At 53.1% G+C, this 23,728-nt stretch overlaps 2 protein-coding genes across 5 annotated transcripts; both read left to right on the forward strand.

The window, feature by feature from the left end:
- The first annotated feature begins 943 nt into the window (after positions 1–943).
- NRAS (NRAS proto-oncogene, GTPase) lies at positions 944–7,154 on the forward strand. Its single transcript, XM_053998235.1, has 5 exons — positions 944–1,110; positions 1,849–2,027; positions 2,968–3,127; positions 4,381–4,504; positions 5,172–7,154. Exons 1-4 carry the CDS (start codon positions 1,000–1,002, stop codon positions 4,498–4,500), a joined length of 570 nt encoding a protein of 189 aa, XP_053854210.1. The 5' UTR covers positions 944–999; the 3' UTR covers positions 4,501–4,504; positions 5,172–7,154.
- A 5,208-nt stretch (positions 7,155–12,362) lies between these two features.
- AMPD1 (adenosine monophosphate deaminase 1) lies at positions 12,363–23,494 on the forward strand. Of its 4 annotated transcripts, XM_053998211.1 has the most exons (16): positions 12,363–12,384; positions 14,131–14,142; positions 15,197–15,371; positions 15,844–16,009; positions 17,395–17,557; positions 17,738–17,957; positions 18,318–18,447; positions 19,153–19,347; positions 19,553–19,684; positions 19,766–19,929; positions 20,051–20,177; positions 20,597–20,760; positions 21,103–21,223; positions 21,658–21,831; positions 22,148–22,258; positions 23,201–23,494. In XM_053998211.1, exons 1-16 carry the CDS (start codon positions 12,363–12,365, stop codon positions 23,354–23,356), a joined length of 2,232 nt encoding a protein of 743 aa, XP_053854186.1. In that variant the 3' UTR covers positions 23,357–23,494. The 4 variants fall into 4 exon arrangements, 1 of the variants encoding a protein (XP_053854186.1); XR_008440532.1 differs by lacking the exons at positions 12,363–12,384; positions 14,131–14,142; positions 15,197–15,371; ... (9 more) ...; positions 21,103–21,223; positions 21,658–21,831 and adding exons at positions 22,490–22,551; positions 22,675–22,747 and having other exon boundaries at positions 22,170–22,312; positions 22,796–23,286; XR_008440531.1 differs by lacking the exons at positions 12,363–12,384; positions 14,131–14,142; positions 15,197–15,371; ... (10 more) ...; positions 21,658–21,831; positions 22,148–22,258 and adding exons at positions 22,372–22,601; positions 22,675–22,747 and having other exon boundaries at positions 22,796–23,286.
- Positions 23,495–23,728: the final 234 nt, after the last annotated feature.

Consider the following 23,728-nt stretch of genomic DNA (forward strand, 5'->3'; position numbering starts at 1 on the left):
TCATTGCCGGGGTGTGTGGCAGGAGGGTCAGTGGGGCGGTGCTGTGATCCCACTGCTGCAATTCCTTTTCCCAGTTCCTGCTCCCTCCCGGGGCCTCTGAGCCAGACCCTTCCTCTTGGGATTGTGGTCTCTTAAAACAGAACGTGAGCCAAGTGCCTTACCCAGAGCTGCCCAGCTCCAGCCATTCATTAACAGCTTCGTAAAAAGCACAAAGCTCGACTTTAATCCCTTTCAAATCCCGAGAGCTCGATGTCATTCCCAATTTCAAAACCACAGCCTGTGGGTTCGGTGGCGTTCCCCCTCTAAAGCCCCCGGGAAATGGCCCCGGTGCCGTTCCCCCTTGAAAGCTCCGGGATGCGGGCCCGGTGCCGTCCCGCGTTTAAAGCCCCGTGCTTCGGGCTCGGCGCCGGTGCCGCCGTGTCCCTCTCCTGTCCCTCCCGTGTCACTCCCGCCCGTGTCCCGCCGTATCCCGCCCTTGTCCCGTCTCTCTCCCGTGTCCCGTCGTGTCCCGCCCGTCTCTCTCCCGTGTCCCGTGTCCCGCTGTGTCCCTCCCGTGTCGCGCCCGTGTCCCGCCCATGTTCCGTGTCCCGCCGTGTCCCTCCTGTGTCGCGTGTCGCGCCCGTGTCCAGTGTCCCGCCCGTCTCTCTCCCGTGTCCCGCCGTGTCCCGCTGTGTCCCGCCCGTCTCTCTCCCGTGTCGTTCTCGTGTCCCGCCGTGTCCCGCCGTGTCCCGCGTCCCGTGTCCCGCCGTGTCCCGCCGTGTCGCGCCCGTGTCCCGTGTCCCGCCCGTCTCTCTCCCGTGTCCCATGTCCCGCCCGTGTCCCGTGTCCCGTGTCCCGCCGTGTCCCGTGTCCCGCCGTGTCCCGCCGTGTCGCGCCCGTGTCGCGTGTGCGGAAGCGGCGCGGGCGGTGACGCGCGGGCGGGAGGCGGAAGCGGCGCGGGGCGATCGCGGGGCGGCGGCGGCGGCGGGGCCGGGCCGGGCCCGGCGAGGCCGCGGGGCCATGACCGAGTACAAGCTGGTCGTGGTGGGCGCCGGCGGCGTGGGCAAGAGCGCGCTGACCATCCAGCTCATCCAGAACCACTTCGTGGACGAGTACGACCCCACCATCGAGGTGCGCGGGGCCGCGGCCGCGGGTGCGGGACCCGGTGCGGCTCGGGGCCGCGGGGCTCGGAGCGCGGGGGAAACTCCGCCGTGCCCAGGGCGCTGCCCGCGCCGGGGCGGGAGCGGATGCGCCGCCGGGTCCCCCCGGCCCGGGGCTCTGGCAGCGGTCCCTCCCCCGTTCTGCCTCGGGCTTCCTAAAGCGGCCACAGGCAACCAAAAAGGCCTCCACGGGTCTGTGCAGGGCGAGGCTCTGCTCACAGGGAGGGTGTTTATGATAGTCTTTTATCTTCTTCTCCTGTCGAGGAATTTCGTTAAAGCAACAGGAGTTCTGTGTTTTGTAACAAAGGATGAGAGGGCTTAGAGTCTCATTTAAAATGGGATCGTTAGGGCATGGTTTAAAATGTGATCGTTTGGGTAATATTTAAAATACTATAGTTTTCGATATTGGTAGTTTTTCATCACAGACAGATGAGATCACAAAGTCCCGACTGGTTTGGGTTGGAAGGGTCCTCAAAGCTCACCCAGTCCCATCCCTGCCATGGCAGGGACACCTTCCACTGTCCCAGGCTGCTCCCAGCCCCGTCCAGCCTGGCCTTGGGCACTGCCAGGGATCCAGGGGCAGCCACAGCTTCTGCAGAACAGCTGGCAAAGCTCCTCCTGCACTTTTATGATTATTTTTACTTTCCACCGGTGCCCCTGGGGTGGCAGGAGCAGTGCAGGGCTCACGGCGGGTGCCCGTGTGTTGCAGGACTCGTACCGCAAGCAGGTGGTGATCGATGGCGAGACGTGCCTGCTGGACATCCTGGACACGGCGGGGCAGGAGGAGTACAGCGCCATGAGGGACCAGTACATGAGGACAGGGGAGGGCTTCCTCTGCGTCTTCGCCATCAACAACAGCAAATCCTTCGCCGACATCAACCTCTACAGGTACAGCTGGGGCTGCCCACGGGCAGGGACGTTGGCTGAATGAAACACTGAAGGGCCTCAGTGAAGGCTCAGGAGCAGACAAATATGAAATCTCCCACTTCTTGCGGGAGGTTTTGTCACTGTTCTGTGCCAGTGCATAGAATCACAACAGGGGTGGGTTGGAAGAGACTTTAGATCTCATCCAGTTCCACCCCTGCCATGGCAGGGACACCTTCCACTGTCCCAGGCTGCTCCCAGCCCCATCCAGCCTGGCCTTGGGCACTGCCAGGGATCCAGGGGCAGCCACAGCTGCTCTGGGCACCCTGTGCCAGGGCCTGCCCACCACCTTTAGTCAGTTAAGACTGAGATGGTTTTTAGGGTTTATTTTGTGTTAATCATTCATCAATCCATATAAATATCTCCAAGGGGTGCCATGAGAACACTGTCAGACTCTTTTCCATGATGCCCAGGGACAGGACAAGGAGCAGTGGCCATAAACTAAACCACAAGAAGTTCCACCTCAACACGAGGAAAAACTTGTTTCTATGAGGGTGACAGAGCCCTGGAGCCAGGGAGTTGTGGAGTCTCCCTGTGTGGACACATTCCAAACCCACCAGCATGTGGTCACCTGTTCCAGGTGATCTTGCCTTGGCAGAGGGGTTGGGCTGGGTGATCTCCAGAGGGCCCTTCCAACCCCAGCTGTTCTGGGATTCTGTGAATCAGGTGCCACTTGCAGCTACAGAATGTCAACTCTAAGAAAATGGGTGAGAAATCCAGAGTGGAGTTATCCATGGACAGAAAATGAAGTGTCCAAAGTGCTTGGCCATCCTGCTGACCCCTGAGGCCCTGCTCACCTTTAATATGTTTTTGTGGCACAAGGTTGTTTGAATACTGAACAAAACCAGTTTTTATATTTGGAAAATACTTCCTAATTTTTTTTTTTTAATTTGCCTTCCTAAAGAGAACAGATCAAGAGAGTGAAGGACTCGGATGACGTGCCCATGGTGCTGGTGGGGAACAAGTGTGATCTGCCCACGAGAACAGTGGACACAAAACAGGCCCAAGAACTGGCAAAAAGCTACGGAATCCCCTTCATAGAGACCTCTGCAAAAACGAGACAGGTGAGGGGCTCCCCCAGGGCCTGACTTCATCCTGGGAAATGCAGCAATGACATTTCCCCATGTGCTTTTGCCTTATTTACAGAAGAAGCATTTTTTTCAATCCCTTTACAGTTTTTAGCTTTTATTTCCCTGCTCACTCTTAGCTTGAAAGAGTTCTGGGCTGGGCCAGTACAGGAATTACTTCAGACTTGCCCTGACTTCCTTTCAAGTGGGTCATGTTGGTAAATAACATAGAGAATAAAAAAAATTCAACTCCCCCTGAAGTTACTAAATAAAACTTAAAAACTAACTAGGGAAAAAAATACTCTAAATAATAAACATAACTACAACCAGTAAATGTAGAGATAAAGAGACCTACAGTGGTTTTGTGGAAAATTATGTAACAAGAAAATATAACACATGCCCAAAAAATGTTAAAATTCACCTTTGCTATCAAACATTCAAATGCAACCACCAAAAACCCCTCTTAATAGACCTCCAAAACCATAAAAAAACCTCCCAATAAGAAATGAATGCCTGCAAAATAATTCCTAAAAAATAATACTTACGTATTAAATAAAAAAACACATTTTAACTATAATAAACAAATACCTCATTACAAAGTCTCACCAAATACACAGAAGAAAAAGAAACCCAGCTGCTTTCTACTGCTTCAAACGATGTTAAAAATTTGATTCCAGCCAATTTCAGCAGCGCTCAGTGCTGGCAGGAGGAGCAGCAGAGTTTCAGCTGCTCTCCCTGGGGAGTGTCAGAGGCTGAGCTCGCTCACCCCAGACCTGCTGGGCTCTCTTGGCTCGTTAATGAAAGCCAATTAACAGATTATGATTGCAGACAGAATTCCCCAGACTGGACTAATGGGCTTCTCCAAAGCCTCCTTGGCCACGTGGGCCTGGCCAGCCAGCCCTGGAGCAGGGGAGCAGAGCAGGGAAGGTACAATTATTGAGCAGCAGCCAGAAAATCCTGAAGAGCTGAATGGTAAGAATTCTAAAATTAGGCAGGGAGTAGCTTGTTTCCTGCATGGAGCCTCCCTGAGATACAATTTTCCATGTTTATTTTAGTGGTTGTTACCCCAGGAGGAGTCAGGCTGGGACATCCATATGGGATTTTTCCTCTTAGGAACCATGGGAGGTGGTGGGTGCTGCTCTTCCTGTAGAATTGTGTCTTTCAAATCCATTAAGGGGTTCTGGGATGGACAGATGAGTGATTTCAAAAGCTTCAGGGAAGAAAATACCTGACCTTGTGTTTGCATTCAGGGTGTGGAAGATGCTTTTTACACCCTGGTGAGGGAGATCCGGCAGTACCGGATGAAGAAGCTCAACAGCAGCGAGGATGGGAACCAGGGCTGCATGGGATTGTCCTGCCTTGTCATGTGAGAAGGTGAGCTGCAGCCCCACTTCTCCATGGCTTCTTTGCCTTCCAGCAGCTGATAAGTGTGGCTGAGAAATGCTGGTTGCTGTAGGTGGGGCTTTCCCCTTTTTTAGAACATATTGATTCCCAGAGATTTGGTTCCTGCAATGTTTTAATGCTCAAAAAAGAAAAATTGCCCTCTAAGTTGGTGACAGAGCTTAAGAAAAGGAATTTTCATTCCTTTTGGCTGATGGGTGGATGGAACAAGATGATCTTTAAGGTTGCTTCCAGCCCAAAACATTCCATGATTTCCAGCAATTCCAGCGGTGTGATTTTCTGTGTCATTCCTTTCTGCCTCCTTCTTTTGGGAAACCATTTGGGCTGTTTGGAGAATGTGTAATTTCTGAAGAAACGCCTTGAAAGAGGGGTGTGCACAGCTGAGTGATGGACTCCTGCTCCCCTCGAGCTGTGTTCCTCTGGAACATGCTGATTCCAGGATTAACCAAATAAAATGGTGCCAATAATGGAATCTGAGTCCACAGGTGGGGGAAATTCCTTTCAACCATTCCCTGAAAGATGTTGCTCATGACTATGAAAACAGCCAGACCAGCTCAGGACTTGCACTGCTGCACTGCACATCCACCCCAGAGCAGGACAGAGCTAATTAGTGCTAATTGGAGGTGCCTTTCTGTTCCAGATGCCAAGAAAACGTGGTTCAGGTGCAGCTGCTGGACGAGCCTCGATCTCCTGTGCTGCCTCTCCTGCTGATCCCTGCAGTGTTTGGGTGCCAGGGACAAACTCTGGGCACCAGAGTTAATTAGCACAAGGTCCTTCTCCGTGCTCCATCTGAAGAGAACATCCATGGCATCTACCTCCCTGCTCAGCTCACGGAGCAGCAGCACCTCGGGATGTGCTGGGATTCTTCTCTCACTGTTACCTGGCTTTGTTCCAGAAGAAAACCAGTCACAAAAGTGAACTATAGAGACTAGATGCTGTGAAAAAGATGACACTTTACCTCTAGAGTAAAAGCTAGAAGTGCTGTGTGTCCCCTGTCTGTTGGATTCCGTGCAGTGCTGTCAGAGGAGTGGCACAGGTAGTGCCACACGGGGTTGTGCCACCAGGAGTGCCCCTGTCCCCTCTCAGCTGGGTGTCTGCTCTCTGTGCACCTGTACAGCAAAAGTGCAACATCTCCAGTGCCAGGAGTGCCACCTACCTGATCCTCCATTTCTGTAATAAAAAGGAAAGCCTTTCCTAAGTGCCTGTTTGCTAAGAAGATTTGAAGTTGTCCCTTGGGTTGAGGAGAACCCCAAGGACTGGAATTTCTTGGGAGCTCGTTGTGTCAAGCAGGCAAGTGTGCTGTGGGTGATCTGGGCCTGACAGGATCCTCCAGCAGGAATTTGGAGGCTGGAAGCTCCAGCAGGCACTTGTGAGACTCTTGGACGAGGGAGGGGACACACTGCATCTGTGTTTTACTTTCTTTGTGGGTGGAACAGTTTATACTCCGTATTGTTTTCCTGCAGCATTCAGATCTCTTCCAAGTTGGACCAAACCTGTCAGCTGTTCATTTTTAACATGAACTGCCAACATTTCTGGGCAGCTTCTCACTAATTAATCTGGTAACTGGAGGTTGCTTTGGACAGCTGCTGTTCAGCTCTCTCTGTAACTTGCAAATTGTTTTATTCTGAATTATTTTCTTACCACAGACTGTAAAGAGTCTCTTCAAAATGTCTCTAGACTGTAAAATGTAGTTGGAATTTCCTTGTCAGGGAAGGAGTGGGGGGCTTGGGGTTGACTCTGTCAGGGGTGCAGAAAGTGGCTGCTCCATCCCTGGCAGTGCCCAAGGCCAGGTTGGACAGGCTTGGGGCAGCCTGGGACAGTGGGAGGTGGGATGGGATGAGCTCTAAGGTCCTTTCCAGCCCAAACCATCCTGGGATTCTGTGATGGAGAGGAAAAGGCTGAGAGCTGCCACAGGCACCTGAGCCAGCTTCTGGTTGCAGCATCCTTGCAAAATGAGGAAGGAAATGAGTTCAGTGATGGCTCCACAGAAGGTGTGGGACAGACTGGTGGAATTCTGGCGAGGAAATTGTGAGCCATTCCCTCCAGCTGAGGGAACTGAGCTGAGCCAGCTGTTCCCAGAACAAAACAGCCTTCCCTGGTTCCCTGGTGCACAGCTGTGGTCACTGCTGCAAAGCAGTGCCCTGGCACGCTGTGTCCTCCCCTGCTCCTTGTGCTGCTGGGGCTGAGTTCTGCCCCTGCTCAGCTGAGCTGAATTCCCAGCGAGGAGGAGGAGGAGGAGGAGGAGGAGGAAGGAGCCCTCAGCCAACAGAGGGAGCATTTGGTCAGTGCCAGGCCAGAGGAGCAGGGCAGTTGCTGCAGGAGGCTCAGTTTCAGGCTGTTGGTGTCAGTCACACATCTTCATTTGGAGGGCTCAGTTTCAAATGGGCACTGGAAATCAGTAAACAGAGAGAGAAGAATTTTTTCCTTTTTATGTTGCTTCCTTCACTACTTACAGTCTTAATTCTCTTCTTGGAATGAAGAGGATCAATCTGCATCACATTTTCTTTATCTGTGATAATCCTTATAAATACTTTTTTCAATTTATTTTAACTTTGACTGATGTGACTGATAAGAATTAAATCCACAAAAAATGTAACATAAAATATCATTTTCCAGCAACGTACACACAATGCCAATGGTGGGCAGAATTTTGGGGACCACTGGCTCGAGTTCAGTTTGTTTGATGTTGCCCAGAGCAGCTGTGGCTGCCCTGCCCATGGGATGAGCTTCAAGGCCCCTTCCAGCCCAAACCATTCCATGAGTGATGTCATGCTGCAGGTTAAACCTGACAGAGCTGCCACCCCTGCACAGCCAGGGCTGAGAAAGCTTTGCCAGGAGGATTTTCTGTGAAAGCCTTCCCTGTGGGTCTGCTCCTGAAGAGGGGTTAATAAAAACACCCCTGGGAAATGAGAAAAAGGAAGGGGCAGTGTGGAGTTTGTGATTCTGTCACCCAGGCCCGTGGATGGGGTTTGATTTCTTGGGAAATGCAGGAATTTGTTTCCTGGCCTGTGGCCATGGGAAGCCTCTGGCATTTGAAGTTTGAAGGGTGTCTGGTCAACCTGGAGAATTATTTGGGTGGAGGTTCATCATAGCAATGCTCCAGACTGCTCAGCATACTCTGGTTGGCATGAAAATGTACCAGCTGTAGCTCCAAAAGCTGGGAATTCTCAGCAACGTGTGGGAACTGACTGGAAAATGCATCTGCTGCTCTTTGCTGTTCCCTTTCTCTTGGGCTCTCTAAAACCTGAAAAGGGAAAAAGCCCTGCTGAGGATAGGTCTGTATTTGTGTCACCTTTGGAACTTCTAGAATGGATTTTAGGACTTTTTCAGTTTTTAGGGTGCTGCAGAGCTGACCTTCACAGGTGACACTCCCAACTCCATCAGTGTAGTTCCAAATCCACAAAAAAAAAGTACAAAATCGGGGCGTTGTACTAGTCAGGAGTGTGAACTGAATGGTTGTAATTTGTTTCCAGCTGCCTCACAGAGAATTCTGGGTTTGGTGGCAGCCAAGAACTGGAAGGACAAAACCCTGTGAACTTTTGGGAAAATTATTTAGAAGATAAGCACAGAAGGTTTTGCACAAGTCAGGTCCCTGGAAAAGGTGGTTTAATAGATTTGGCCCAAATATTGTTATTTAGAACAGCACAACTCTGCACTAGTGCCAAGCTGATTTCACTGCCCTGACTGGGCAGAACAGACATGAACAACTTTTGAGGTAAAATATTAAAATATTAAAAAAGGCTAAAGCTCTTGTTCAGAACTTCCAAGTGCCAATGACTGGAACAAATGTTTCTGTTGCTGTGGCTGAGCACAGCTCAGTGGAGCCAGTGGAATTCTGTGGTTGTTTCTCTGTGTCCTCACTCAAACAACTTTCTTGCTCAAGCAGCTGCTCAGATTCTGTCCTTGTCCTTGCTGGGACTTTGGATTTTAAGCAGGATGTTTAAGCTGACATCATTTTTACTACAGCTCAGCCTTCAAACTGGATTTCAAGCAGCCTCAGGCCTGTGGGGGAAGGAGAACAGTGGAAGTTTGAATCATATTCTGACCTGTCTGTGCTCCACAAAAACCCCAAACCTTGAGTGTGTGCCTGTGTGTAGCCCCCAGGATGGTGGGGAAATGTTGGGATCTGGACTTTTAACCCAAGGGCTAATTTGTTGTTACTTTGTTTAATTATTTGCTTTCAATAATGCATCTCTTTTGGTTTGAATTGAAGTAAATTATTTTGCTTCCTAAATAACTTTTTTAAAGAATAAACTTTGAGTTCTTTGGTTGTTTGGGTTCTGGGCATGGGATCCACGAGTGGCTGACAGGAGGTTTATCACAGTGCCCTCTGCTTTGTCTGTGGGCTGGGATTTAGTCCATTCTGTCACAGGGCAGGCTCAGCTCTATCACAGATGTGCCCTAGAGCATCAATGAGCAGTGAGAGTGGCCTTGAGACTGCCACAGGCTTGGTCCAGAGTCCAGAATTAATGACTTCACCAATCTTTCTGCTGCTGAATCTCTGTTTGCAGTGGGGTCCCTCACGCTGATTTACATTAAAAAAAGTAAATCAGTTCATTACTTGATACTCCAATGGCAAAACCAGCTATTAAATTACTGCTGTGCCCAAATCATGCTCTGTTAGGCTTTTAAATTGCTTGATTCAATCTTCTAAAATACTCCCCTGTTGCCTTCCCTCCTGCAAGAAGGCAAATTGTGTGAGAGCACGCAGTCAGTAAATGTGCTTCAAGGGTGTTTCTCCTCAGACCTCGTGCCAGGCATCTGAGACCTGGAGTCCAACCTGGGTTTTGTGCCAGGAATTTACAAGCAGACCCCCAGGAACAGGGACACACAGCTCCTGCCACTGCAGGTCCAGCCTGACCCCAGAGCATTCACACCCTGGGGTGGGTGCTGAAAACCCGAGGGTTTCGTGGCTTGCAGGGAAGGGTTCCCTGCAATGGGTTTGTTCCCTGGCCCTAGAAAGCAGCTCCCTGCAGAGGAGCTGGTTTTGGCTGTGCCCTGGAACTGATGGGGTCAGTGCAGGGGGTGACTGAGAGCAAGGTGGGGAGAGGAGAATCTGCTGAGGGTGTCCCAGAGCTTGACCAAAGGCCCAGCAGAGCCGGGATGCCCTGGTGGGACCCACCTTATCCCCTCTCTGGTCAGACTCCTCCTCTCCAGGAACTGAAAGCATTTTCCAGCAAAGCTTTCCCCACAGCCCGTGCCAGGAGGTGCCTCCCAGCCTGAGAGCTGCTCTGCCAGGCCCAAGCTAAGGCAGGAGCTCCCTGACCCACCTCGGGCTTGGCTGAGAGCTGCTCTCTCTCAGATACACCTTGGCTGTGGCTCAGCACGTGCAGAACTGATTATCAGATCAACATTAGGACACAAAGCTTGCAAAAGGCAGTTCCTGAAAAGCTCAGGAACAAACTGGGGCTCCTTGCAGCTTCCTTTTGTTTGTTGGATTCAGCTGTGAAGAAGTGAGGACATGTGGGCAGCCCTGTTGGTGAAATCCAGGCTCTCAAACACATCCCTCCCTCAGGAAAAACCTCTGAGCAGCTCAGGTGAGAGCACGTGCAGGTGTGTGGCGCTGCCCCTGTGCTGTGGGTGCAAGGCCAGGCAAGCTGGAGGAAGACCCTGCTCAGACCCAAGCTGCCAAATTTCTGGTCCAACCATTCTTGGCTGGACCTGGGTGGAAGCAGGGCAGCTCAGAGGTAAAAGTGGGGGGTGTGCAGGTACTCCAAAGCCTCTGGGTGTGAATCACTCACTTTCCAGCTGAAAAAGAGTGGGAAGACAGGCTGTTTGTGTCAGTCCTTGAGTTTGCACAGGCCCTGGATCTAACTTTAGCACAGCATGCCCAGGCTTTACTCAGATTTCCACCATGAGCCCACCCAAGCTCACCCCGTGATTAAAAAAGCTGAGGGCTCAAGACACGATCAAGATTCTCTTGAGGAAGATGACCTCTGTATCCTAAAGGTTATTTTTGGTTTCAGATGTGAATCCCAAGATCCCGAGGAGGGTTAAGGGCTGATATAGTCCTTGTGGGAGAGCAAACAAGAGGAGACAGATTTTATAGACCTTGAATGAAACAGTTAAACATTAATGTGGTGTGGAGACTCTCAAACTTGGGGATGGGTGAGAGCAAGAAGAATTCAGAACCTGAAAATTTTCTTAGCATGAGAGGGAGACCAAAGCTGTACCATCATCCCAGCTTTGCCCTGGTGCTGCACCTCTGCAGTTGAAGGGAGGGAAATTTATATTTTTGGGGAATAACAGGGAAGGGGGGGGGGGTAAAATTTCCTAAATTTTGGAGAATTTCTTAATTGTCACCTTCTTAATTGTCTTAATTTCTTAATTTTGAAGTTGTGCCCATCAAATAATGGGAACATCTCTTGCAGAGAGTTTCTGGATGCTGTGGAAATTATCTCAGCTGGAGAAGCTGCACCAGCTCACCTCACTTCACTGGCTGTGCCACAGGATTCCTGTGCTCCTAAGGACAAAATCCATGGCTTGTTACTTCCAGCTCTGTATTTTATCTTATTTGTGCAGGTGACTCTCTCACCTATTCCAGCCTTCTTCTTGGACAAGAGCTTTCCACAGCTGCTCCTGCAAAATGTGCCACAGGAATCCCTTGGATGCAAATATAATTCCAAATAATGCCGTCTGTTCCAGGTGGTTTTTCTGTTCCCTTCAATGCTCTGACCAAAGCCACCCTTTAAACCAGAGCCAGACTCTGCCCAAATGCTTTCTCCTATTCCAGGACAGCTTTTCAACGCCATCAAGAATCAAAGCATAAACAGAGAGAGACTCTGCTTCACCTCAAAACTATTTTATCCTCCTGACCTGTTCAGTTTCACCACTTCCCATCAGGAATCTGAATCAGGAGCTCAGAGTTATCCTGGCAACAGCAGGACACAACAAATTCTGGCCTTTCTCTTCACACAGGAGGTGTTTTCCAGCTGCAGGTGAGATCTGAGGAAGGTTTGAGGACACCCTAAAGGAGGGAACAGCCCTCAAAGCCAAAATGCTGGAAACAACCAGCTTCAGATGAAGCCAGGAGGTGCCTCCCAGCCTGAGAGCTGCTCTGCCAGGCCCAAGCTAAGGCAGGAGCTCCCTGACCCACCTCGGGCTTGGCTGAGAGCTGCTCTCTCTCAGATACACCTTGGCTGTGGCTCAGCACGTGCAGAACTGATTATCAGATCAACATTAGGACACAAAGCTTGCAAAAGGCAGTTCCTGAAAAGCTCAGGAACAAACTGGGGCTCCTTGCAGCTTCCTTTTGTTTGTTGGATTCAGCTGTGAAGAAGTGAGGACATGTGGGCAGCCCTGATGGTGAAATCCCGGCTCTTAAACACATCCCTCCCTCAGGAAAAACCTCTGAGCAGCTCAGTGGTTTGTACCTATCCACAGCCCCTGTTCTGTTTGGGAATTTCCTTTAAACCTTTGGTTCAGCATAGAAGACATCAGGTTTAGTCTTCCTTAAAAGACTGAATTCCACAGACCACATTAGAAAGGTGCAGCTGTCCTGGAAAGCAGAAATCTGGCCAGACACCAGGTGACACTTCACAAAATGTAAAATGCAAACCTTACTTAAAGAAAAAGACTAATCAAATTTGATTAATTAAATTAAATAAAATTTAATTAAATTTGAGCCCTGCTTTCACCTGTTTCAGTGCAAGTGCTTGTGGCTGCACTTTAAATAGTGCTACAGTTGATCTCCACTCTCCTTTTAGAGTGGGAGAGTCTGATTACAGGGAAGGGAAAGCAGTAAAATTAGTGTTGGGCTGCCAGGCAGTCACTTGGCCCCTTGTGCTCGGGAACTCTGGGGTGTTATTGAGTCTCTGCAAACGCTGCTGCGATGTCCCGGGTGAGAATTCCAGGTAGGTCTGAAAGCCAAGTGTGAGCCAAGGGGCCACAGGGCAGGTTCCAGGCCCACAGCCTCAGAGATTTGGATGTGTGGTGTCCAGGGGACCTCACTGGGGCCTTTGGGCATTTTTCTTCCTGCTTGGAGACATTTTTGGATATTGCAGTAAAAAAACTGTGTTATTGTTTAAATCTTCCTCTGCTTTTACTGAAGGAAAATATTGCCTCTCCTGCAGTGTAATGTGTCCTGTAATGCCATCATTAAATCCCTGTGGAAGGGCTCAGAGGGATTTCAGGAATCTCTGGTCACCCTGGTGAAGCTCAGCTGTGGGGAGCTGCAGCCCCGAGGGGATGGGAGCAGGAGCTGGGCAGCAGGAGCAGGGCCAGCCAGGCTCTGCAGGACAGTGCAGAGGGACATGTGGCAGGTGACTGCAGAGCCCTGAGTGATAACAGCACCAAACAGCCCTGATAGGAGCATGTTTGGAATTGCAGGGCTGTGGTGCCAGAGACGCTGTCCCAGCACACGAAGCTGGTGTTAAAGCTTAGCCCTGCACCATCAGTGGGAGGTTGTGAACCTTCCTGAGTGTAATTTCCATCCACTAAAGAGATGAAAGGTCAAACTATACATTTCTGGGATGTTTTGTAGGTAAATAATACGTGGAGTCAGGACTCTGGAGTGTGTGTTCTGCAGGCTGGGCTTTGGGAAGTCAGCAGCTGTGATGCCAGAGCTGCAGCCTGAGCTGCTGGGTCAGAGGGAAAGGGCAGGAGCTGCAGCCTCAAAATGCTGCTGCCACCCTGCCTGAGCAGCAGGGAGGATCTGTGGGACTGCAGTGCCCCAGCTGTCTGACCCTGTTGGGGAATAAGGGGAGCTGTGAGCACAGGGGGATGGAACTCGGCATCTCTGAAATGACCACCCATGCTGAGGGCCACAGAGGAGGGCAGTCAAGGGCAAAAAACAGCAAAGCCTGGTGCTCTGAGTCTCTGGAATAACTGCTTGCCTGGTCAGCAGAAGGCTGTGCTGCCCTCCCTGTGTCCCTGCAGGTGCAGGGAGAGCCCTTCCAGCCCAGCTCAGCCTTAGCACAGGACTGCTGCCTCTCAGGTGTGGAGTGAGAGGATCTGGGTTCTAGAGGATGCTCCACCTTGGGCACTGCAGGGAAAGCAGGGACTGTGCCAGGCAGAAGCTGTGCCAGAGCCACACTGGGCTGGATGGGTGGGATGGAGCTGCAGTGGGGTTTGGTTTGGCAAGGCGCAGCATCCCTCTTTGTGTTCCTCAAAGTGACAACTTCTTCTCTGCCTTTTCCTTCCAGTACCTAAAGGGGCTACAAGAAGGCTGGAGGGACTTCTCACAAGGGCAGGGAATGACAGGACAAGGGGGAATGGTTTTAAGCCAAAGGAGGGTGGGTTTAGATGGGATATTGGGAAGGAATTCCTCCCTGTGAGGGTGGGCAGGCCCTGGCACAGGGTGCCCAGAGCAGCTGTGGCTGCCCCTGGATCCCTGGAAGTGTCCAAGGCCAGGTCGGACAGGGCTTGGAGCAACCTGGGACAATGGAAGGTGTCGCTGCCCATCACATGAGCTTTAAGGTCCCTTCCAACCCAAACCATTCTAGGATGCTCTGATTTTTTTTATAAGGGGAAGGATTTGGCTAAACTTGTACTTTGAAAATCCCTTTTTAAAGACTGATGAGGTGATAAGGCAAAAAGGCTCAGATTTTAAGAGGCTGATCACAACAGCTTTTATTTTGTCTCTGTTTTATCTCAAACAGCAGAACAGAAACGTGAGTATTGCTGGGTTTCTCTATGCTCTGCTAGTGTTACTGCCTAGACATGATCACTGGAACCAAGCAGCAGTTACATGATCATGAAGATCATGTAGATTGTGAAGATCATGTAGATCATGAAGATCATGATCAGGGTGATCCTTCAGCAGCTGGGGAAATGCTGTTTCCTGCCCATCGGTGTTACACAGAATGGTCCCAACTTTTGGTCCTTTGATACAGCACCAAAATATGCAATTTGTTAAATATCATTCTGGCACCCTGAGTGCTGTTGAGAACCCTCTGTCTTGTTCTGCTTTGGTCCTCACCTGTGACCATGTCCTGTGTGACACTCGATGGCGAGGTCCCATCCTTGGGCACCGATCCTCACCTCGCTTCGTGCCGAGCTGCCAAAACCCCCTGTCAGAGCTCCTGTGCTGCCATGCAAACATCTGCTTCTGGGAGCTGCTGCCAGCAGAACCCTTGGGTTCTTGTTTTATGGTGTTCTGTTGGCAGAGGAAGGGCTTTTAACCTTCCTTGTCCTCCTCCATAAAGCTCCAGCCAGCCCTGTGGCAATGGTGGTCCCAGCACCTTTGTAGCACGATGCACGTGGTGGGCAGGGAGTGCCCAGCTGGGAATGCCCTGGCATGGTGGGAGCTGAGTGCTCGGGCTGCCAGCTCTGCCCCCATCCATACCTCTGTCTCCCCCTGACTACTGCAGCAAGTGGATTTTGGGCTCCCTGGAGCTGTAAGGGCTCTGCCAACTTTCCCCTCTTCCTCCCAGTGCATGCTCCCATAACTGCTCTTCCCAAGGACCTGCTTCTCTCTGGGCCTTTTGGCAGCATTCTTGCCCTGTATTTACTTGTCCTGCTGTACTGAGGGTATCAAGGTATGTCTCCAGCCCACCAGGTGTGGCCCAGCCTTGCTGCAAATTTGGGAGGTGGCTCAGAGTCTTCTCTAGGGTGTGAGGGCCACGAGGAAATGGCAGCTGAGCACAGAGCTGCCTGCAAGGGGCACCTGCCTGTTCCAGTGGCTGGGAATCACCTGCCTGTGGGACACTGAACTCCTCTTTGCAGAGATGGACGAGTCCCTGCGCTCCTTCGCCGAGAAGGTCTTTGCCTCCGAGGTGAAGGATGAGGAGGTCAGGGGAGAAATCTCTCATTTTGATGTGGAAGACATCTGCCCCATCTCCCGCCAGGAAATGACAATGCACATGATGCTCCAGGAGGCCAGCTCCACAGTGGAAATGCGGTGAGTTCCCAGGAGCCTGGGCAAGGGGAGGAGCACAGCCTGCACCTCCCGGCCAGAGCAAACAGGGGGGATGTAAATCAAGGCCCTTGGGCACAGCTCACCACACCTGTGGAATAAATCCTTGATAATCCCAGGGCATCTGTCAGGTACTCCAGGATTTCCTCTCCAACTGCTTCCACTGTTGGACAGGAAGACGCCCTTGGCCCATTCTGGGGCCGTCAGCACAGCAATGGCCACAGAGCTGTTGGGGAGGGAGACCTGGGGACTCCGGAAACATGCAACTTCCAAAGCCTGTGGCTACTTTGTGTGCTGTGGCCAGTGCTTCTGGCAGCGCCTGTTTGAGGTGCTCAAAAATCACCAGTGAGCGGGATCATGATGTGCACAGCTGGAACATGGCTGTGGGAAGTGCCCCCGGCCCTGCAGCTCTATGTGACCATGGAACGGGGCCGTTTGCCTGAGCTTTTCTCTGCAGCAGGAAGAAGCTGATCCGCATGAAGACGACTGTGCTGGCACCGCCCGCGGCCCCGGGGGCAGCACCCAGCCTGGCTGTCCCCGAGGAGGCCAGCTCCACCTGCCCCCAGTACCAGACTGTGCCCGACTTCCAGCGGGTGCAGATCACTGGGGATTACGCCTCTGGGGTAGGTACTTCCATGGCTGTTCCCTTTCCACACTGGCCACCCCTCTGGTCCCTGCCTGTCCCTCAGCAGTGCCCAGTGCCCACTTTCAGGGTCAGTTACAGGAGTCTGTACCAGCTGCAGTGGGGAGAGTGTCTGCCAGCTCAGTCTGTGCCTCATAAGCATCTGGGGGTGCCCTGCTGCATCCCTGGGGATCCAGAGCTGAATTCCTCAGCAGGAGCTGTGGGGTGCTGCATATTCCCATGGGGTTCTCCAGGGAGGGCCTGGCAGGGGAGGCTGTGCTCACTCTGTCACATCCTCTCTGCTTGCACACAGCTCTGTCTGAGATCTGTGCATGTCCAAGGATCCCAGAACAGCTGAGGGAAGTCAACAAGCCCTTGGTACAGGCAGGGTCACCTAGAGCCACTTGACCAGGACTGTTACCACATCCCAGGCTAATCCTGCCTCCCTCTCCTCCTCAGCCTCCTGTTACATTGGTGCTGCTTCTAAGAAGCTGCTGGAAGGTTGCTCAGCCTGGAGCTGCCTAACAGAGGGGATGTGGAAATCCCTCCCTGCTCAGGCACTGAGCACATTCCCTCTGCCATGACTGTCCTAGCTGGGAGTGCTGATTTCCTGACCTACTCCATTCCAGTCTCTTCTGACTGCCCAAAACACTTGTCTGTGCAGTAAATCAAAAACCATTGACACACAGGGTTAGTGCATGTTGTTGTTCCCGCTTCAGTTTCAGCCCAGGCTCCAAAAATAGCTTTAATGTTTTGCCCAGGCCTGGCTTCCATTTCAGGGTCAATTACTGATTGCAGTGAGGAATGTAAGAGGGGGTGACATCAAAATTCCCTGGTTCTGCAACCAGGAGCTTCCCTTTGTCATGCCTGGGTCTCTGCCTATCATCCCTTCCTCGCCCTGCTCAGGCAGAGCTGTGGGACATTGATATGATACGATATATGAAATTATGAGATATATGAGATATGATTACATGATATGGCAAGAAAGTTGGAGAGGGACTTTTTACAATACCATGTAGTGACAGGACAAGGGGGAATGGCTTCCCACTGTCTGAGGGCAGGGTTAGATGGGATCTTGGGAAGGAATTCTTCCCTGTGAGGGTGCCCTGGCACAGGTTGCCCAGAGAAGCTGTGGCTGCTCCATTCCTGGAAGTGTCCAAGGCCAGGTTGGATGGGGCTGGGAGCACCCTGGGACAGTGGAATGTGTCCCTGCCCACAGCAGGGGCTAGAACAAGATGAGATTTAGGATCCCTTCCAGCCCAAACCGGTTTTTGACATTTATCTTGCCGTGACCAAAATCTCCCTCTACCTGGGTGCACCAGGATGTCTCTTGGACACACTCACGTTCCAGCTGTGTGGTTGCCTTCAGCATCCCCTCCCCTGCAGGTGACAGTGGAAGACTTTGAAGTGGTGTGCAGGGGCCTGTACCGGGCGCTGTGCATCCGGGAGAAGAACATGCAGCAGTCGCTGCAGAGGTTCCCCAAGACACCCTCGCAGTACCTGCGCGCCATCGAGGGCAAGCCCTGGAAACCCAGTGACCTTGGCCCAGGTACAGCCAGGCACCCCAGGGGCTTCCTCTGCCTTCAGCATGGGGCTGGACTCAGGACTCTCAGGCCCCTCCTTGGTGTCACAGTGCTGGGGTGTCCCTGCCTGCTGCGTGGAGTGGGGGAGCAAGGCAGGCCTGGGAGGTTTGGGCTGGCAGCCTTATGGAATTCTCCTTTTGCTGCAGTGTTCACCCCGCCAGTGAAGGATGGACAGGATCCCCTTGACAGTGGGAAGCTCCCTGAGGACCTGGGATACCACGTGCAGATGAAGGATGGGATAGTTTATGTCTACGCAGACAAGGCAGCAGCTGAGAGAAATGAGCCAAAGGACCTGCCCTACCCCAGCCTCGAGCACTTCATTGATGACATGAACTTCCTCTTGGTCCTGATTGCACAGGGGCCTGTGTAAGTGCACAACCCACCAGGCTCTGCCTTGGTGGGCAGAGGGAGGTCAGGGCAACCCCTCCCTTTCCTGGCAAGAGGGAAGAACCTGCTGGTGACACACCTGGCCGTGCAAGTGTCCTCAGCACTTGTCAGCCCTCCTGGTTTGGGTCTTTAGCAAAGCAGCACTCAGGGGCTGGAGACAGGACCTGCAGGTAGGCTCCCAGCTGGCCAGCCTTCCTTCAGAGCTCTGTAATGGAGCCAAGGGAGGCACCTCAGGGGAGCAGGGCTGGGCAGCATGAGCTCCTCCACTCCAGGTGGAATCTGTGTCCCCGTGCCGAGGGGTGAGAGCCCAGTGACTCTTCTGCCCTTTGCTCTCACCAGGAAGACCTACGCTCACCGGCGCCTCAAGTTCCTCTCGTCCAAGTTCCAAGTGCATGAAATGCTCAATGAGATGGAGGAGATGAAGGAGCTGAAGAACAACCCCCACCGTGACTTCTACAACTGCAGGAAGGTAAAAGGCAAGGCTTAGAGCCCCAGGGACCCTGGAGAGGAGCTGTTATGGTGCCTGCCCCTCCCTGGGAACTGATGTTAAGAGTCCACGTCTGTAGCAGCAGCATTGCTCCTGTGAATGGGATGTGCTGTCTTCAATGCTCTTGGCAAAGTTGTTCCCTCTGGCTGTGTTCACCTGCTGGGCTGAGCCCTGCTCCCCACACAACGTGCTCACCTGAGGGGTTTGTTCACCCCCCTGGGATGGTACCTGAGCATCCCAGCTTGAAGCTGTCCTATCGGTGCTGGGATCCCTGACTTGCGAAGACTGATGTGCAGCTCTCCAATGATTTCAGAAGGCTAATTAATTACTTTATTATACTATATTATACTATAACTTTATTACGCTATATTACACTTACAAGAACTATCACTAACTACCTAACTAGAAAACCCGTGACTCTCTCCTGAGAGTCCCGACACACACGTGGATCCAATTGGTCAATGAATCCAAAACACCATCACCAGAATCCAATCAAGCAGTCACCTTGGGTAAACAGTCTCCATATCACGTTCCACATGGGCACAAACAGGAGCAGCCAATGAGATAAGAATTGTTTTGATTCTCTTTGCTTCTCTCGCAGCTTCTCTCAGGAGAAATCCTGAGAAAGCCAAGTCTCTCTCTGTTCAGAGGACATGTGAATACCACACTGTCCCTCTGTTTTCCCAGGTGGACACACACATCCATGCTGCAGCCTGCATGAACCAGAAGCACCTTCTGCGTTTCATCAAGAAGTCCTACTGTGTGGATGCTGACCGCGTGGTCTATGATGCCAAGGGCAAACAGCTCACCCTGAAACAGCTTTTCCAGCAGCTCAAACTGCACCCCTACGACCTGACAGTGGACTCCCTGGATGTCCATGCTGTAAGTGGTAGGACATCTAGTGTAAGATCACTCTTGGGCCACTCTTCCCCCCATGGCTCTTGCCTTCCCTATGCACCCACACTTGTTGCATGCATTAATATTTGTGTCAGGAGCTCCTGGTTATGCCGTTTTTGGTGGTTTGGCTCAGCCCCTGCTCCCTGCCAAGCTGTGAGGGCAGTGTTTGAACCTGATCTCCCTGCCCCAGGGCCGGCAGACATTTCAGCGCTTTGACAAGTTCAATGACAAGTACAACCCCGTGGGGGCCAGCGAGCTGCGGGACCTCTACCTGAAGACGGAGAACGCCATCAACGGCGAGTATTTTGCTACCATCATCAAGGTATGGAGAGAGGGGAGGAGAACAGGGTGAAGATGTGCTGCTGCTGTGGCTTCGCTTGCCATGGTGTGCTCTGGTTTGCAGGAGGTTGGCTCTGACCTGGAGGATGCCAAGTACCAGCACACGGAGCCCCGGCTCTCGATCTACGGGCGCTCGCCTAAGGAGTGGGCCAAGCTGGCCAGCTGGTTCAACACCCACCGGGTCTATTCCCCCAACATGAAGTGGATGATCCAAATTCCCAGGATTTAGTACGTGCTGTGGGGCTGAGGGAGCACTGTGCCTTATAGATCCCTCATCCCCGAAAGGGTTCTGGGGACAGTGGGCTGTGTTGTCCCTCTGGTAGCTATTAATCCCTGTCTCTGTCCACAGTGATGTGTTCAGGTCTAAGAATTTCCTTCCCCACTTTGGGAAAATGCTGGAATATATCTTTGTTCCTGTGTTTGAGGCAACTGTCAATCCCCAAGCCCACAAAGAGCTGAGTGTCTTTCTACGCCACGTGAGTGTCACCTGGTGATGTTGTCAGGTGTGGGGAGGACTCACATTCCTGTTGGTGCACAAGAAATGGGGTATTGGCCCTGACGCGGAAACGCCGTCAGTGGGCCGGGGTCTGCCTCAGTCTGGTGAAGGGAGGTGTGGCCAGAAGTGCGGGGAGGGGTCAGACTGCTTGGGCTGGCTGCTGCGGGGCTGTGGATTGTCATCCACTCATCTCCTGGGGAGGTGTGAGCTTTATTCCTGGTCCTGGACAGTGCTTGGGGGGTGTGAGGAGTGAGGTCTGCAGCCTTGCCCGACCCTGCCCTTGGGGGGCACAGGGGCAGAGCCGGGCTCTGGTGAGCTGTGGTGGGGCAGAGTGAGCCCACCTGGGCATGATGAGGTGGGGAGTGTGAGATGCACCTCTTTTGTCCCCTTGTCAAGCAGATCACGGGCTTTGACAGCGTGGATGATGAATCCAAGCACAGTGGGCACATGTTCAGCACTAAAAGCCCAAAGCCAGAGGAGTGGACTTCCCAGAAGAACCCATCCTACACCTACTACATCTACTACATGTACGCCAACATCCTGGTGCTGAACAACCTGCGCAGGTGAGGCCTGGGATCTGCCAAGGGGCTGCCTCGTGCCTTGCCTCAGTTCTTTGATTGTTGGTGTGGAAGAAGTGGGGCTCTCCTCACTCTGTATTTGGAGCATCACATCCCAGAGCAATCCAGACCCCCCTTGTTAGGAGGGGTGATGGACTGGGAGAAAGTTCAGGGATTGCAGAGATGTAGCTATTGCACACACAGAGGAGGAAAGAGAAGGAGTAATGTGCTCCTAGGTCAAGCTGGATTCCTGGGGACTCATGGCAGGGGCAGAGCTGGGCCTGAAGTTGGGTCCAGCCACCCAACCCTGCTGTTTGCCCGCTCTGAGTGCTCCTTCCCTGTGCCCAGGCAGCGTGGCATGAACACGTTCCTGTTCCGCCCGCACTGCGGCGAGGCCGGGGCCATCACACACCTGCTGGCAGCCTTCATGACAGCTGATAACATCTCCCACGGGCTCAACCTCAAGAAGGTACGTGGAGCAGGCTGCCAGGAGCAGCCCATGCATGGCAGAGCAGAAGTGCTCACACTGCCTCAGGTAGCTGGCAGTTACCTGTGCCTCTGCTTTACACGGACGCAGCCTGGCTTCAGGCAGATGTTAAGTGGTTCTCTGGGCTTCTCCAGGCATGTTTGGGGATGTGGCTGAGCAGTGTATTAGATTTTGGGGGTTTAGCCTCACAGACCTATCATAGAATATGATTGTTATCACTGGAGCCAGCTAAGTTTGATATCAGACAGCTCAGCCTCTTGTGCTCCTTAGCCTGAAGCATTGATTGCTGGCTGGCCCATCTCTCTCCTTGCACACAATTCCCTGGCTGGGACCGGCCTGATCTGAGGAGTGACCCTGGAGAGGTGGAAGGTGCAGTAACTTTGTCCCTAACGTGGTACCTCTGCTCCTCTCTGCAGAGCCCGGTGCTGCAGTATCTGTACTTCCTTGCCCGAATTCCCATTGCCATGTCCCCACTCAGCAACAACAGCCTCTTCCTGGAGTACGCCAAGAATCCCTTGCTTGACTTCCACCAGAAAGGGCTCATGGTGTCCCTTTCTACAGATGACCCCATGCAGTTTCACTACACCAAGGTACAGTGTGAGCTGAGCACTGGGGCTGGGACTGTGGGGTTGGCACTGTGTGGGCTTCGGTTTTTTTGGAAGCCAGTGGCACTTGCAGAGGGTCCAGCAGGTAAGATATTAGGAAAAATTTCTTTACTGAAACAGGGGTCAAGCATCTGAACAGGCTGCCCAGGGCAGCGGTGCCTGGAAGTTTTAAAAAAATGAGAAAACCATATCTTTGTGATATGGTTTAGTGGGCATGGGAGTGTTGGTTGAAGGTGGCATAACTCCTGCAGAGCAGGGGCTGTGCTGGCAGAGGCTGCTGACCCCTAACCCTGTGCTGCAGGAGCCCCTCATGGAGGAGTACGCCATCGCTGCGCAGGTGTTCAAGCTCAGCACTTGTGACATGTGTGAGATCGCCAGGAACAGCGTCCTGCAGTGCGGCCTGTCCCACGAGGTGGGTGTCCTGTCCCCTGAGGGGTGTGTCCTGCAGTGTGTCCTGTCCCACGAGGTGGGTGTCCTGCCCCCTGAGAGGTGTGTCCTGCAGTGTGTCCTGTCCCATGACGGGTGTCCTGTCCCCTGAGGGGTGTGTCCTGCAGTCTATCCTGCCCCATGACGGGTGTCCTACCCCATGAGGGGTGTGTCCTGCAGCGTGTCCCGCCCCATGAGGGGTATCCTGTCCCATGAGGTGTGTCCTGCAGTGTATCCTGCCCCATGAGGGATGTCCGGTCCCATGAGGTGTGTCCTGCAGTCTGTCCTACCCCATGAGGGGTGTCTTGTCCCATGAGGTGTGTCCTGCAGTGTATCCTGTCCCATGAGAGGTGTGTCCTGTCCCATGAGGTGTGTCCTGCAGTGTATCCTGTCCCATGAGAGGTGTGTCCTGTCCCATGAGAGGTGTGTCCTGCAGTCTGTCCTGCCCCATGAGGGGTGTCTTGTCCCATGAGGTGTGTCCTGCAGTGTATCCTGTCCCATGAGGGATGTCCTGTCCCATGAGGTGTGTCCTGCAGTCTGTCCTGCCCCATGAGGTGTGTCCTGCAGTGTATCCTGCCCCATGAGAGGTGTGTCCTGTAATGTGTCCTGTCCCTCAAGCTGGGTGTTCTGCAGTGTCTCATATCCCACGAGGTGTGTCCTGTCCCACGCAGTGGTGTCCTGCAGTATGTCCTGTCCCGTGAGGTGTGTCCTCTCCCACATCGTGGGTGTCCTGTCCCATGAAGGAGGTGTCTTTCCCACGCAGGGGGTGTCCTGCAGTGTCTCCTGTCACACGAGGTGTGTGTCCTTCTGGGGAGGTCCTGCCCACGGCCTGAGAATGGCGACCAGCTCCGCTCGTGGGCTCAGGGCTTCCCTCGGGCGCTGCCAGCGGGCTTTCTGAGGTCGGTACCGCTGTCTTTGCCTCTGGCAGGAGAAAGTGAAGTTCCTGGGTGAAAACTACCAGGAAGACGGGCCCGATGGCAACGACATACGGAAAACGAACGTGGCCCAGATCCGCGTGGCCTATCGCTACGAGACCTGGTGCTACGAGCTCAACCTCATCGCCGAGGGGCTGAAGAGCGAATAGGCGGGGGCCGGACCGCGGGGCCGGGGCAGTGCCGGACTGTGAGGGGGGCCGGGGCCGGGCCGGGCCGGGCCGGACTGTGAGGCCCCGGGGCAGCGCAGTAAAACCCCGTCTGTGAAGCGGCTCCGAGCGCCTGAGGGAGAGGGGGCGGGACCGTCGCCTGAGTGACAGCCACGCCAGCCAATAGGCGATGGCTCTGTGCGCCCTGGGCCGGGGTGTGGGGGTGGGATCTTACTGGAGTGACAGCCACAGCAGCCAATGGACGGCGGCTCCGTGAGCGCCGGGTGTGTCCTGCGGGAGCGGGCCGAGGCCGCGGAGAGACGGGACGGGGCGCGGCGGGGGCGGGGCCTCTTTCTGAGTGACGGTCACATCAAC

This window comes from Vidua macroura, chromosome 24, assembly GCF_024509145.1.
Source record: "Vidua macroura isolate BioBank_ID:100142 chromosome 24, ASM2450914v1, whole genome shotgun sequence".
Classification (NCBI taxonomy): domain Eukaryota; kingdom Metazoa; phylum Chordata; class Aves; order Passeriformes; family Viduidae; genus Vidua; species Vidua macroura.